The sequence below is a fragment of the Heteronotia binoei genome, chromosome 21, assembly GCF_032191835.1.
Source record: "Heteronotia binoei isolate CCM8104 ecotype False Entrance Well chromosome 21, APGP_CSIRO_Hbin_v1, whole genome shotgun sequence".
Lineage (NCBI taxonomy): Eukaryota > Metazoa > Chordata > Lepidosauria > Squamata > Gekkonidae > Heteronotia > Heteronotia binoei.
The window spans coordinates 135,259,250-135,275,111 of record NC_083243.1 but is presented as its reverse complement, the minus strand read 5'-3'; the positions used below and the strand labels follow the sequence as shown (position 1 = coordinate 135,275,111).

The 15,862-nt window shown below is 39.9% G+C and overlaps 1 protein-coding gene across 1 annotated transcript in view; it reads right to left on the bottom strand.

The window, feature by feature from the left end:
* Positions 1–2,125: 2,125 nt before the first annotated feature.
* The window catches only part of QSER1 (glutamine and serine rich 1), a 53,255-nt gene continuing 39,518 nt past the window's right edge, over positions 2,126–15,862 (bottom strand). Inside the window, exons 7-13 of the mRNA XM_060262133.1 lie at positions 15,637–15,770; positions 13,854–14,056; positions 13,433–13,579; positions 7,885–7,982; positions 7,429–7,581; positions 5,863–5,958; positions 2,126–3,792 (exon numbers count right to left, since the gene is read on the bottom strand). Of these exons, the coding sequence (XP_060118116.1) occupies positions 3,652–3,792; positions 5,863–5,958; positions 7,429–7,581; positions 7,885–7,982; positions 13,433–13,579; positions 13,854–14,056; positions 15,637–15,770 (972 nt within the window). The 3' untranslated portion in view covers positions 2,126–3,651. The remainder of the gene's footprint in view (positions 3,793–5,862; positions 5,959–7,428; positions 7,582–7,884; positions 7,983–13,432; positions 13,580–13,853; positions 14,057–15,636; positions 15,771–15,862) is intronic.

Here is a 15,862-nt window from a genome sequence, read left to right as displayed (position 1 = left end):
ACAAAATCTGAACTATACACTGATATTTTCAATTTTGTAAAGTTTTGGCCTGTTCATTTTTAAATTATTTTAAATAGTAAAAATTTAAATATTTAAAATATATTTCCTCTATGAAGCCTGGTTATTGGAAGACTGATTGAATTTCCTTTTTAACATCTATTACTTAAAGCAATAGAGGAAAATGATGCTGCATCCAAGCAAAGAAAGCTGTACAATCCAGTTGTATCACTGATGACACGTGAAGCTTGAAGGGAAAAGATGAAAATACATGATTTTAGAAATCTGTCTTACAGAACACAAACACATTTGTTGGAATGCCAATTTTAAAAAATGCAAATATTTTCAGCTTGAGTCACTGATACCACATTATAAATACACTGGAGCATACCTCTGTAGGCACAGTTGTCATCTCAAAATATTATGCAAATACAGACATATGATCAAATCTTGCATGTGCAATGCCCACTGAAGGGTAATCGCTTTATCAGCTACATGCCAATCATAAGTACATTAAAGTGGAATCAAATCGCAGCAATTTCAGATCTTGTATGTACTTCAGAAATCCTACGTAACGCTAATCATTGAGCACACATTCACACTTTCTTGGAAAGAAAACAAAAAACACTGATCTAAAATTGTGTACTTATTGCCCAACTTATTTGGTGCTTCTACACTGTACAAAATGTCTTGTTAGTCAGTAATTAACTATTTTTCAGGTAACATTGCTGTTATTCCTATCTCCTTGGTAACCCTGTTCATTTGATTATAAAGTTGAACTTCCTGTAATTTTCATATGAGAAACTTAATCTTCATTTATGTTTTGGTTTATGTGTCATTTCATTTCCCTGAAAAATACTGCATTTTGACCATGCCAAACAAAGCACGAGTGCTGTCTGTCTAGCACAGTGACTTTCCTAGCAGCTTCTTACAGATTACTCAGCAAAGAAATCAATGTTAGCAAACAATTGTTCATAAAACTGAGCTTTCTCCCCACCTTAGAGCTTGCCATGTAATGCTCAACCACAAAAAATGTTGAGTATGCCTTAGGATGCGATCTCACATCACATGGGTGGGGGAATGATGAAGCCCAACAGGTTCTGTATAAATTGATGTACACCCCAGAAGAGATGCCAGAATCCTTTTTCAGACTTTACTCCATATTCAACATAAACAGTTCTATGGCAAACATGGAAGAAGGTTCCTTGTTTAAAACATTGAAGTTTAAAACATTGTGGCTTAGTAAATGACAGAAGAGTCCTCTGCATTCTTCTACAGTCCTGAGTCATCACTTGTGCATCATTCTCTGCATATTAACAACATAGGAATGAAACAAAGCTGAAGTTGTATTTTAGGTATGGCACAGTGCAATCCCTAGCACTTTATTCAGTTAGAATAACTTGCAACAACCAAGAATGAAGGTTTGCTTGAGATGAGGCACCTCTAAAAGTTAGTTCCAAATACAGAACATTTTAAAAATGTAAGGTAACTTGCATTGACTATCCTCTCCTGAAGGGTCCTTATTTTATTATTTATGAGCCAGTCACACATTGAGCCTTCATTTGTTCCACTGAAGTACATCATTATATATTACTCTGCCTTGTAGTATATAACTGATTGTAGAACTCTTTTCTGTTAACACTTGGGAACCATCAAGTGATTAATTCATCTGCAAATTTTAGATTCTAAAGGCAGAAATAAGAACCACAAATTATGCATCTCTTTCTTGGGAACATGCATATGCTATGATTCAGCAGTAATGGCTTCTTCCTTGCAGGCAAACTTGTTTCTCACCAATAAAATGTGAAAAGAGAAGATAATTTCAGGCAGAGGATCAAAATGCAGCCTTAACACTGTAAACCTATAGACAAATTCTATAGGACCACCTGAAATACAACATACCTATCTATAGTCTCAGAACCTGGCTTATCCAAGGCAAGTGCAGTATAAAAAACCTTCAAGACACATATCATTTTCCAAATACCAATAAAGTAATTTACCAAATTTTCAATTCTTGAATCTCCCCTGCTCCACCCCCAAACTGAAGAAAATGTTACTGTATCCACATAAAACTGAAAGGACAGAGGTTGTTCAACATAACAAAGATGTCAAGATCAAAATGTCGTCCTTCAATATTTCGAAATCCTAGTTTAATTGCTCATTATCACAGCCCTTCATTATACTTTACAAATCTAAGGTGCAATGAACATATTTACAACTAAGGAAAATACACCATGCTACATATAAGAATATCCTGGTTGGCTAATGAACAAGGAATTCTGCTTTCTTGGCTGAAATTAAGGCACTAAGTGGCAGTGAAAGGACAAATCAATTATTTATATAAATTATTTGATGACAATATGTTCAGTCTTTTCACAAATCCAAGCAGAGGACTTAGTGGCTGAGGTAAGGCATTCTGTTGGCAAATGAAAATTTCCTACTGATTTGAGATTAACACATGTTGTCTAAGTGGGCCCTACTAGCCCTATTGATTAAAAATAACTCAGAGGAGAAAACTACAAAATATGTCTGAGAATTTTAAAGGCACCAAGAAGCAAACAGTTCTGCCATTACCAGTTCTAAAACAAAACTATGCCTGATGTGTTTCAACACTGCATCAACCTTTGTTTTCCAGAAAACAGGTGTAGTAGCTTTTCACTTAAACTCTCAATCATCCAATTTTACTAAAAAATTTATTCTTACGTATCAGAAAATAAATGCAGTGTCTAAACACAACTACACTTACAGAGCAAACTTATAAAGTCTAGTACATCTTATTCCTGGTTAACACTGAAGGAAACCTGTATAAACAAAATGTTTATATCAAGATACATAGTTTACAATATGAAATTAACATATAAAATGAACAGGATTTACTTAAACAATAGAAAGTATTACAAAGATACATGAAACAATTATAGTCACAATATTTTCTCTGTGAAAAATACAACTATTAGTGAGATAAAATGTACAATTGATTTCTTTCCAAAGGAAAAAACACATTATAAAGGAAAATGTTTTTCTTCAAAAAACAAAAAGAGGGAAATAGGTCATTGTTTTTATTACAGTATAATTTGACAAAAAATACCAGTCCCAGGATTGCACCAACTCCATGTTCAGCCTCCTGAACATAACAGCAGTAAAAGGAGTCCATAGAGCAAGATTTTCATTTCTGATGGTGATTTTTCATATACAGAATTTTCTGTCACACTACCTCTGTTTACAAAATGTACAAGATCTACTTAATAAGTCAGCCAAATGTAAATATTAGTTTACCAACCCAGACTCTTTCTAATATTCAGAGTCAAAAAAAAAGCCATGATATTAAGTGTTACTTTCATCATAGCCAAAAATATATATATATATAGTGCATGCTTTGATCATCTTGTCAAAAATAAACCTAAGTTATGACAATACAAGAGTTTACAAAATACAAAAATCATTCTTCAGGTTAAAAATGCAGTGAGGTTTTGTTTGTAGTTCCATTTACATGGCAGCATAATTTTTTCTTATAAGCCAAGGAACAAAGAACACCATAAATTCCACTGACCTAGAATAGATTCTGGCATGATTAGGCTAACCAGAGCTTCTTTGAGCTTTCAAGTTTATTATTATGAATGCTGTAGAAAAACATGGGATTTTGGACAAAGTTTCTTATGAACATTTCTGTTGAACATGATTCAAAAGTTCACCAAACTTCTCAAAGAGGTCTTCTACCCATTTCATATTTTTCATGCAGTGCTGTACAATCTCCTCCTGGCCTAGATCTGCATTCTTTTTTTGAACAGAAGAAATCTATTGAGAAAACACAAAACAAGCAGGACATGATTAGTTTGCCAGTATTTACCCTCAGTAGCCAGAGCTGTAACTTTTAATTTATGCATCCTATCACCCCCAGTATTTAGTGACAGACTGACAACTTCAACATAAACAAAACCTGAATGTCACTTAAGATTGCTTTTAGCAAAGTATTTTCTTGATTGAAACAACATTTTTGTACAAAGTTCTTTAAGAGCCATACTGGAAACTGAAAAATGGTGCATTCCCTTTAAGTGCTGAACTTATACTATGATTGGGGTTGGGGGAGAGAACTAGCCTAACTAAGAAAGGATGCCTGAATTCAAAAAGTTTGAGAAACACAGCTATATGCCAGCATAAGGAAGGCAGGAGACACATCAGTTAAGATCACAGGCACTATCCAAAGAGGGACACACACGCAATATTTTACACACTTTATTGGAAAGTACTAGCATGAGGTTTCATTTCCTAAGTGAAAAGTGTTCTTGAAAACCTGGAAGAAGTGTAATAATTGCTGCTATGGATACACTTTCTTGCAGAAAGACACCTGGATCCTGTGCAACACTTGTAAATGTATTTCATAAAATGTGTAGACCAGGAAAGCCCTATGGTTCTCAAACTCTTCTGGAAAAATAAAAGCACAGACTAAGTGTCCATACACTGATACATCATTAGAATTTTTCTAAAATAGTGATGTTAGGTTCTTTAACTGTACATCACATCCTTAATAGATGAGAAGTAACTCTGCATACAGGAAAACTGGCATGTACTTTCCTGAGTTATTGGAAAGTACTTTGCATGAGATATAGTATAAGTATATTGAATTGGATCCAATAATCTATCTATGGAAGGATGTGGATCCTTCCATGTTCTTCTCCCTTTCCAACCCCAGGAAAGTTGATCCTCAATGTCATAGGATCCAAGTTTGCAGAAATATCTGGAAGGAAGGAAATGGGGGGGGGGGGGATAAAATCCCCCAAGATGACAGAAGCAGTGCTTGTTGCTTTAAGAAACCAATGTTTCAATGGCTGCTGCTAGGCAGCCACAACATTACTGCCAGTGCTCATGCCTTGGTTTCTCTCAGTAAACAGCAGGAGGAAGGGCCCAAGTCTGTGTGCTCATGGCTATATCTCCAGGGGAGCCCCAAAGTTGTAATTGGTCCCTGTGGTAACTAGTCCCTAAGTAGCAGGAGATATAAAAGCAAGGACCAGGAAGGGGAACTGGGATTCCTGTTCATCCCAGGGGGGAAATCCCTAAAACAAACAGATGGTGACAATGAGTACCCTAGTGGAAAGAAGCAGTGACCCCCTCCAGGAGTTGGCAACACCGAGGGGTGGGCAGAGCAAGATCTGCAAATCAAAAGCCTGTTCTGTCATAATTAGGATCAGGGCCAACAACAACCATATGACTTCCATGACTCACCCAGGTCCAGCTGCTTGCTACTGTTGAACAGCAGACATTGCACAAAATCTAGTATAGAATATTGGCTAGAGTTTCAGATTGATCTGGGAGACCCAGGTTTGATTCCCGACTCTGCCACAGGAGGTCACTGGGTGACCTTGGGCCAGTAACATGTTCTCAGCCTAACCTACAGGGTAGCTGTGAGGAAAAATGGAAGAGAGTAAAATAATATAACCTGCTTCAGGTCCCCATTGTGGACAAAGGTGGGGTATAATAAAAGTAAATAAGTAGTAAATATATGGAAGTGAAGATGGAGGGCCAGATAAAAGGTGATTGACTGGTGGGTAGGTGAGAAGGAAGTATGGAAAAGAGAGAAGATGCAAGGCTCCTAGAAAGAAAAAGTAAACAGTGAAGGAATGGAGGATACAGGGGAAAGTGATATCCCCACAAGTCATTTGGGTTCCCTACCATGCAACTGGATCTGGGCAGCTGATACTGTGCAACCCAGCCAGAGAGGTCGCTGGGGAAGGGAAGCAGAGAAAGCTGAAGATGGAAGATGGATAAGTTGACTGAGAGTGGGAAGGGGGTACAGTCCTTGAGGGTTCTCCCATTGTACTGAGCAGACTGGTGCACTGATTGGACTACATAAAACAGAGGAACACTCACCTCTACTTTGCACCTCAGAAACATATGGTATTTGTAGTGATGGAGTGAGTGATACAAAGAACACAATGGTATTTTTTCTGGATCCACAGCAAACTCCTGGAGAAACAAATAGTTGTTATGTGTAAAGGTAACTACAGACAGAAGGTTTCTGCCTACAAATATTTATCCCAACCTTTCATAAACAAAAGTGTAGCTGGGAATACTCCCTCCAATTTCATAATGGAAAATAATTAGGGTGGAATGTATTAACATCTGAGTATAACTGCTCTACTTTGCTTCCAGTAAAATGTAATTTCACATGAGTTCTCTATTTTTTTCAATCATTCAAGAGATAATGGTGGGATTATTCAGGTTTTCAAGAATTATTAAACTTTGCTACACTAACTGACTCCTGCCTCTTGCAGGGTCAATACTATCAATATTACTGTGCTACTCACATGAGCAGAGTGATATCCCCACAAGTCATTTGGGTTTCCTAACTCATCCATCTCCCTTCCCATATCAAGCTGCAATAGCCCTGGGGACAGGCCACGTAGTGCAAGAGAAAGGCAACTATAAATTCTCTCCCTTCCCCCCTCTTGTGCAGCCAGATCTCCCTGGAACAGCCTGCCAAATTTATGATAACTTTAGTAATATTCTACAATTCTGCTTTAAGGAGGAATCCAAGTGGGCAGCCGTGCTGGTCTGAACCAGTTGAACAAAGCAGGAGTCAAGTTGTACTTTTTCTCATGTGTCAATTTTTCTCTTGTGAGGCAAAAGCAGCTCATCTGGTAGAAAAAAGGCAATATATGATACGTCAAAACAAATGTAAAGCAAGCAGAGCACTCCATGATGACATTTCTTTTCATGCTTGTAGGAAGGTGCGACTTGACTCCTGCTTTGTTAAGGAGGAATATACACTTTCTTTAGTAGGCATCATGCAAAAGATTCAACCAAGAGATTGATTCTGTCAAACACCAAATACTTAGAGCTCTCAAGACAGAGACAACCACAGAAATTCAGAACAGCAATGAAGACCAAAGCTACTCTTGAGTGTTAATTAAATCCATTTCAATATTTACACTGTCAAAGGTGAAAATTGCAGCAGCAGGAGATAAAGTCTGTGTTAGAAATCCTGATATACCAGTGGGAAGACAGCCAAAGATCAAGGATAAGAACACAGTCATGATGAACCATGACAATCTTAAGACCTTTAGAGAACGCCCCTGCCAAAATATGTGTGTGTGTGTGTGTGTGTGTGTGTGTGTGTGTAGACCTACTGATTATCAGAATTAATCAACAAATGGTGCAAGCAGGTTACTACTTTTCTCCTGCAGCAGTTACCCACATTTATTTTAGGGAAGTTAGTCTTCCATTCAGAACATATTTTCTGTTCCCAACCCCATTTAGAATAAAACTGCTTATGGAAAAGTCATTTTATTTAAGATACTGTACTGTACCAACTGCTTAAAAAATCCAAGTTATCACATTTAGCATGAAAACTCAAATATCCACGCAAGCCAGCAATCGAAACAATTCTGCATTGTATTAGTGTATTTTGAGAAACATGGCAGTAGAAACACTCACCTGTGCTAATTTAGTGGTTGCTTTAGAAATCTTCAGTGTTTTCTTGTTATAAGCTTTCCCATTCATCTTGATTTTAGAGACTGCACTCACCCCACTTTTCGTTTTAGAATCACGACTGATAACCGTTAGTTCAGGAAAGCTTTCCAAAGCAGCCTTAAAACAATATATGAAAGCAGCCAATTAATAGACTGTAAAAGATTTTGCTGTAGAAAACCTGTCAGATAAAGTGTGCTAGAAGTTTAAAGAAGATCTTCTATAATGTAAACAATGAATAGACCAGACAAAAATCACTGCTATATATCATTTAATAATCTCTAGAGGCAATCCCGTCCAGAAAAGAAATCTAGCAGCAATTGTTGTAGCTCAAAGTTATTTACTGGCCTTGCATAAATTAGGCAATACTTTCCACAAAGGCTTCCAGTAACGTAAAGACTATAAACAACAAACAATGTGTACCTTGAAAGAGCGCTCTAAGTGTAATTTGGAGAGCAGTCTTTTTCTATTTTCATTCAGCATACCATCAATTTTTCTCATGTGAGGCAAAAGCAGTTCATCTGGTGGAAAAAAGGCAATATATGATACTTCAAAACAAATGGAAAGCAAACAGAGCGTTCCATAATGACATTTATTTTCATGCTTGTAGAAAGGGCTTGATTAATGTGCTAAAATGAGAAAACTTTAGAACACCATCAGGCAAGCCCATAGCCTGCAAATATTGGGGGGGGGGGGGGGGGGGCACTAGGACCCAAAATGACATCACAATTTTTTTTAAAAAAATGAAATAAAATGAGGAAATGGCATCCCACATCCTGTCTGGGGAAGGTGCCACCTGTGGAATAGGGAAGATGAAGAGAGGGCCCCTGCTGGGCTAGCCCCAGGCCTGGGCACACCTCTGCATCCAGCCAACCCAGTGGAGTGGGCTAGCTTGGACATGTGGCAGCAGTGGCCCTCCGCCTGACCCCTCCTTTGCAGAGGTCTGGAGCCGGCTGTCAGTCACTTGCAGAACGGTGGAGTGGGTGGGTGACTGCACCACCCTCTTGCCTGAACTAGTGGAGTCAAATATATCCCACCTCAACAGCCTGGTCTGGTTGGGCTGCTCCCATTCCCTGTTCACTCATTCCCTCAGCTTATTTATTTATTTATTCGATTTATATCCCACCCTCCCCACCGAGGCGGGCTCAGGGCAGCTTACAACATAAAATTCAAAACAATAAGATTAATAATATTAAAATAAATTGAATAATTTACAGCAGTTAAAACAAGAAAACGATCTTCGCTTTGTTGGGCCCTCCTTGCACTTCAGGAAAAATGGTCCAGCCAAAGCGAGGCAGAGGAAGGGGATGGACATCCCAGTGATGCCTGTGGAAAAGGGAGGAGGAGCAGAGGACTCCTGCCAGGCTAGCCCAGCCTTGCACATCTCTACATGCCAGCAGTGGGGCAGGGAGGGTCAGTGCTTGCATAGTCAGCTACTACCGAGTCCAGAGTGCACCTGCTACCCAGCCCCGCTTGCCCACCCAGAACAGCCCCATGGGCTGCAGCAACCAGGTGCTACGGCTTAAACAACAGACAGTCCTGGGGAGCCTGGGCTGGATGGGAAGTCAGGGAGTCAGGATTCCAGGGGCCTCACACTGTAGCTATGGGTCTGCTGTCAGGCTAGCTAGTTCACCACAGTAGTTCACACAGAAAACATGTTTAGAATAGGTGTATGCCCAAATATAATATAACTCTAAGCTTTGAAAAAAGAACAATTCTTTGTGCATCTCTACCACAACTGGTATGGTATCAACTGGATTATAATCATACTTCAAACACAGAAAAGATTCAAGCGAAGTGCATCACAGAGCCATCTTATAAAGACAAGAAACATACTCAGTAAAATAATCAGATGGAGCAAAGCATATAATGTACACTAAGAACTGTTGTAGGCATTCAAGTTAACTGGCATGCTGTTTGAAGTAGAGCCCTTGGTAGAGAAAGCTCCAAGTGCCAGCTATGGGTGCCGCCAGCTCACAGTCAGTACTTAATGTCCAAGATTCTCACTGCCAGGAGCCAATGTTTCCTGCCTCCATGTTGCCAATCGGCTGTTCAGTGGGCAGGGATTTAAAGAACTGGAATGAGGTGCCTTTTAAACTGCCTGCCACACAGCTTATCAGCAGCATGGGGGGGGGGGCGGGATTCCTTGTTCTGGCCATGGTCAGTGATTCCTATGACCAGGAATCCACTGGGACTTGCTGGCTGTTCCTCCTCAGCCTCCCCTCAGGGTATGGAGGAGCAGACAGCGGGTCCCCACTTGGTTAACTGACACGCCTGGCTGACCAGCAACCGTGATTCCCCAAGAATGCTGGTTAACAAAGTTTTTACTATATTCCAATTGGACTGAAATTCTCCTCCCTAGTCTCAAATATACTGATTCACAACCAAAGTCCTGTGAGATTTTACAAAGAACATATCTCATTACCACTTTAACAGCAGTGCATCTTGAGCCAACATGTGCCGCCCCAGAGTGACCATTTGCTATAGCTCAAAGTGAAGTTCCACAAACCAACACGTATAAAAAGCAAGCACTAAGCCCATTAAACCAGCTGTATATCTGCTGTATTCAGCCTTTGAAGTACTACATGGATTGTATCCCAACAATCAGCAATGCAAGAAGCAGCTCTTCCCTACATTCCTCTTCCCTTAGCCATCCTGTGACCTCAGAAAACCCAATGCTGAAAACTGGGGATACTTCTGGAAAAAAAATGTCATGCGACACTGAAAGCCACAGAAAGAAAGTGAAGTGGATGAAAGCACCCACCCTCTGCACTCGCAGATCTGAGGTGGGCCAAACTTCCCACCAGCACAGGGTGTGCATGTGTGTTGATCTCCCTTCCTTACCGTATCCCACATATGTCCTGTCCATCTGGGTTACCTGATCCTCAGCAACAGCTTTTCTAGGGTGACAGGGTCTTCTGGAGGAAAGAACAATCTCCCTTTAAACTCCTAGGCATTTTGTAGGATCCAACTCACTGTAAAGGGTCACTGTACAGCACTTATCAATCTTTCTCTACAAGATAGGAAGGCTGTAACTTAGCATTAATTCTTTTGAACTGGCTATTTTTAGAAGATTTTTTTTTTAAATCCCAGATTGCAAACAGTCTTTCTTATTGTGAATTAATGAATAGGTTTATGTAGCATTATGTAAATCAGTTTACCTATGTTTTCTTCTGCATAATATTATGGATAAAAGTAAGCATACTTCAAATAGGCTCCATTTTATGCTTATCATTCAAAAAAGATCACTAACTATATCTAATTCAGGTGGGTAGCCATGTTGGTCTGAAGCAACAGAACAAAGTTTGAGTCTGGTGGTGCCTTTAAGACCAACAAAGTTTAATTCTGGGTATAAGCTTTCATGTGCATGTGGTATCTGATAAAAGTGTGCAAGGTGCCACTGAACTCAAACTTTATTCACAAAATGCCATGAAAGTGTGGTAGTACACCAAGGCAGCTGACTGAAAAAGATTAGCTAGAATGATGAAGAGAAACCATTTAATGTCCACTCAAGTTTAACTGAGTCAGGGAGCTGCAACAAGAAATAAAATCTTGGCTGTGTTCTGAACACCATCAATGTATTCCATGACTCCGCTTGTTTTCCTCCCACCTAACACTACCACCACCACACGTTTGAAAAACACTACTTTGTCTTTGTAGTCTGAGGCCCATTAATTACATATTGTTATAGCCCCCAGCCTTTGCATTCCTTGTCCTAGACACTCAGAGATATGTGATCTCTGTGTCATTCTGCCAGGATGCAGCAGGCTCTCTTGCCTTTGCCAATGTGCACACCTGTCTCAGTCAGGATGGGACTTTGGTGCATGTACTGCCAGGAAAAGGACTGTGAGCCATTGCCCCCAGGGAAGAGATGCACATGCACAATATTATTTCAGGTAAGCACAGCTGGAGACTGCCCAAAAAACCCAATTCTGAACTACAGAATGGAATAGAAAGAAATGTAGATCTTTTTGCTGCAAAGAAAAATATAAAACTGGGATGACAGATACATAGGGATCAATTATTCAACCTTAACTTGTTTTGAAACAGGTTTTCAAATATATCGTTTCAGTTTAAGGGATACCAATGATTGCAAAAATAATAGGTGTCACATAAAAAATGAGTCTTGTGCCAATTGTGTATCACTCACCCTAATAGGAAAGAGGATTAACCAAGATTTCAGAAAAATCTAAAAACTTAAGGAGAGTTAAGCTCCCCCAAAACAGAGGAACACTGTCTGAACTTGCTCAGATAACATGGCTTCCTTGGCTGGCGTCATCCACCCTTCTTGCAGTGGTGGCAGCAAATGGTGAACTGGCCGCACCCGGCACAAAGAGGAGTGGGAGATTTTGCTACCACCATCACTGCTTGAGCCAAGCATGCACAGGTACTACAGGTGGCAGAAGGAAGTAAAGGGAGGGGGGTTGAGGTGGCATCAGTGTGCCTGGTGGACAGGAGACGAGAAACAGGAACTGCTGCCACCCCCCCCACACACACAAACAGAAGCTGCAGAGGTAACAACTGTGCATGTGAATGGAGAACAGCAGGAGCTGGTGAGTGGGTGGCCCAGTGACTGAGAAGTCTCACCATCTCCCAGAAGGGATAGCTGAGGCGAACATGGGAACTGAACTGCTGCCTCCCATGGTGCTGTAGACAAAAGATAATGGGAGAAGGAGAAGCAGGAGCCACCCTCCCTCCCCTGTGAGCCACAGAAATGGTAGCCTTGCAGGTGGTGAGCGGGAACCAGCAACTGGGTAGCCCACGGAGCAAGCGAGGGAGGATGGGATTCTTCCGCCTCCATGTCTTGCAGTTCCTCACTTGTTTTTAGCTTACGTTTCACTAAATATATTTTAAAGTTCTTCGATCAAGGTTATATCAGCCCTGTAAGAATACTGAGCATTAAAAATGTGAATTCATTTTTACACCTAAATATAACTTTGATTTATTTTAAACAACATTTATTCTAAATACTCAACAGTATGCAATATTCCTACAATATTCCTACAAGTATATAATACAGTAGGTGGCGGTAGTAAAAACCAGCTATTACAGTTAAAATGAATGTGCCAGAGTATTGTGCCCTTCCTTTTACCCAGAATCTGCAGTAACCAAATACCACCCCACTGAGAGTGCTGATAGGACCATTTCCCACTCTTCCCCATCCCCCCTAGCTACAAAGCTGTTCTATCCAGCAAAGAGACATGTGGGTCAGCTGCCCAGGAATCTTCTGACAGAGCAGGGTCCTGACAGCTTGAGGCAAGCTGTGGGAGCTGAGAGATGCACTAAGCATGATATCAACCGGCAGTCCCACCACCCAGCAGAATCCCAGCAATGGCCAGAGCAGGCATCAGATAGCCAGCTGAAGAGACAGGAGTGGGGCACACTTCCAAAGACTAGGTAAGGTGGCTGTTGGCGAGGAGCTACCCCTTGAGGCAATGCCAGTTAAGTTAACTGAGTATTCTGAGTAACCAAATGCTGGATAACAAAGCTTTTACTGTACTTATTAATATTGTGGAGTTCTAATGAAGTGAAGCAAAATGTATCAAAATCAACAACCAGGACCTAAAGGGCTATGCTTTTTGTAGTCCCCTCTGCTACAAGAAGTTTCCAGAAGGCAAGATAATCTTTCAAAGTGACTTCCAAGTAGAAGAGACTGGCCATTTCTTACAGGGAAAGTTCCTGATAGGCCACTGCCTGCTGGCAGCTAGAAGCAGATATATCCAACTGTCAAAAAGCTTAGCATTGCAAGGGTCACTCAGCCTAGCTTGCTCAACGGCCATTTTGATTTCCCATTCCATGCCTGCTTCCAAAAGGTATAAAGGAGCTATTGTTGCAAAACTGGCAAGCTCCAAGCACATCTAAACAATATGGGCATGTGCCTATTTTGATCTTGCCAATGTACAGTTTTTGAGTACAAACATAATATGTAAAACAGTAAGTTATCATAAACAAAAGGGTGAACAAACTGTACCATTACTCTTCTCCAGTGCTTGCATTGTATCCGGGTCCAGAGCAATGCTAACAAGCAGTTCCATATAACTCCTAAATGTTTCCTTCATAGCTCTGGTGTTCAAGAAGCGAGCAACAAAGGGAGTTGGAGGAGCAGTGTCTGAAATATCTGAAATACAAACATTTTATTTTTTCACTGAAACTCTGGTGACCTCTAGTGACCACTGGAAAAAATGAGATTGACTCTAAACTGAGAAGCACATCTGGATTTTATGCACAGTTTTCACAATTACACTATGAACACATTCTGGCTTAAAAGTTGTTTTTATTTTTACTAAGTAAATGTAATGGATAGTCTCAGCTTTGAACTCCCAGTTTGGTATCTGAAAACAACACTGTGTTCTCTTACTGGAATAGTTTCTTTTGACACAGTATCAACTCACCATCCTCATCACTCTGGCGCTGAGGAGAAGTGGGGAATTCTTCTTTCCATAGTTTCCGTTTCTTTGGTGGTGGTTCAGCCTTTGTCTTTGGCTGTTTAGCTTTGGGTTTCAGTGAAGAAACTTTTGTTGTTACTGCTGCTGTTTTTGGTGCTGGAGTATCAGGAACTTTGCTGATGCTGGTACTTGGCTTATAATGAACAGTTCTGCCCATTTAAAAAAAAAAATCATTGCAACAGATTGTGATTGATCTCTATGAATTCATTTAGATTATTTATTTCAAGCCTTCTTATTCTTGATCATTAATAATAATAACATAATAATTTTTAATTTATATCCCACCCTTCCCGCCGAAGCAGGCTCAGGGCGGCTTACATAGCATAAAATACAACGTTACAGTAATACAACAATAAAATACCCCAGTTTCATAAAAGTTAATTAAATATGCAATTACATTTAAAATAGCAATTATCAATTTAAAATCACAATTTGATTGGGTGCTACGATCTTGATATAAAACATAGTTTTCATTTTAATTCCACATTAAAAAGCCAACTGGAAGAGGATGGTCTTGCAGGCCCGGCGGAACTGGTTGAGGCTCCGCAAGGCCTGTACCTCTTCTGATAGCTGATTCCACCAGTGGGGAGCTGTAATCGAGAAGGCCCTCTCCCATTTCAATTTGGCCTCCTTCAGCCCAGGGATGGTCAGCAGATTTTGCGAGCTAGATCTCAGTACTCTCTGGGGAACAACCTCATACCTATTTTTATAAACACCCTGATTCCTTTTTCACCATAGACAGACAAAATAGCTGAAACTATTAAACAACTGAATCTGGTTATTTGTTAAGATGTTGTTTTCAATGCATTCTTCATTCTCAGACATATATACTAATAGATCCTCCCATATAACAAAATAAGAACATAAGAGAAGCCATGTTGGATCAGGCCAACGGCCCATCAAGTCCAACACTCTGTGTCACACAGTGGCAAAAAATTTTATATACACACATACACTGTGGCTAATAGCCACTGATGGACCTGTGCTCCATATTAAAATAGTTAAGCTAGTTTCAAATAGTCATTGTAGTTGATTGTAAATGTATTTCTACTGATACTGTTCTTTGTATGTACTTGTGTATTGACCAATTTAAATAAAAAAGGAATTCTGACCAAACCCCTCCCCTCTGCCAAGATAGTTAAGCTAATTGATGCTGATGGTAGAGTTTCATTTATTAACGAATTAGGAAAATTCCTACAAACATAAGCATGAGCAGTGTTTCTGTCCTGTAGGTTACTGGCTGGATAAGAGGTTAATAACCAGCATTAATAATTTCTGCTGGAAGATGTTGGATAAAATTCATTCCCAGTAGGGAAAGAAGAGATTAGGTTTTCAGGCTATTCTACAACAGACTTATTTAATGTGATGACTAACAAGTCTTATGCATATGGCAGATCACTTTTAAGCAGATGTTATAAAACAGCTGCCTTAAAATCTACTAGTGTTAAAATATGGAGTATCCAATGCTTCTCCCCCGCCCCCACTCACAGAGGGAAGGGCTTGGCTTCCAACCACCACTTCAGATCAAGTTGTACCCAAAACTGCCCAAGGGAAGGACCATGAATTCCAGAAGCAGTGTTTCAGAACACAATGAGGTGCAGCAGGAGGATAGGTGAGCAATTTCCATCCTGCAAGTGAAATTCTGGATACAACCCAATATGCCTACACATCAAATACCATCAATGGTTAGCAAAAAATTACAGAAAAAAATGTTAAACAAATCAAATACCTTGGAGACTGCAAAGGTTTATTTCTTGGTCTCTTGGAACATACTCTTACATATTCTTTCTTGTTCGTATTTTCTAAGATTTTCACATATACCCGTTTATACTTTGATTTTGCATCTCCAAAATACCCAAGATACTACAACAAACAAAATCAAAAAATTAATTAGAATTTGAACTGCCTTGGGATTGGCTTCCACAGGTGCCCCCCTCCAAGCCCCATATGTTCTT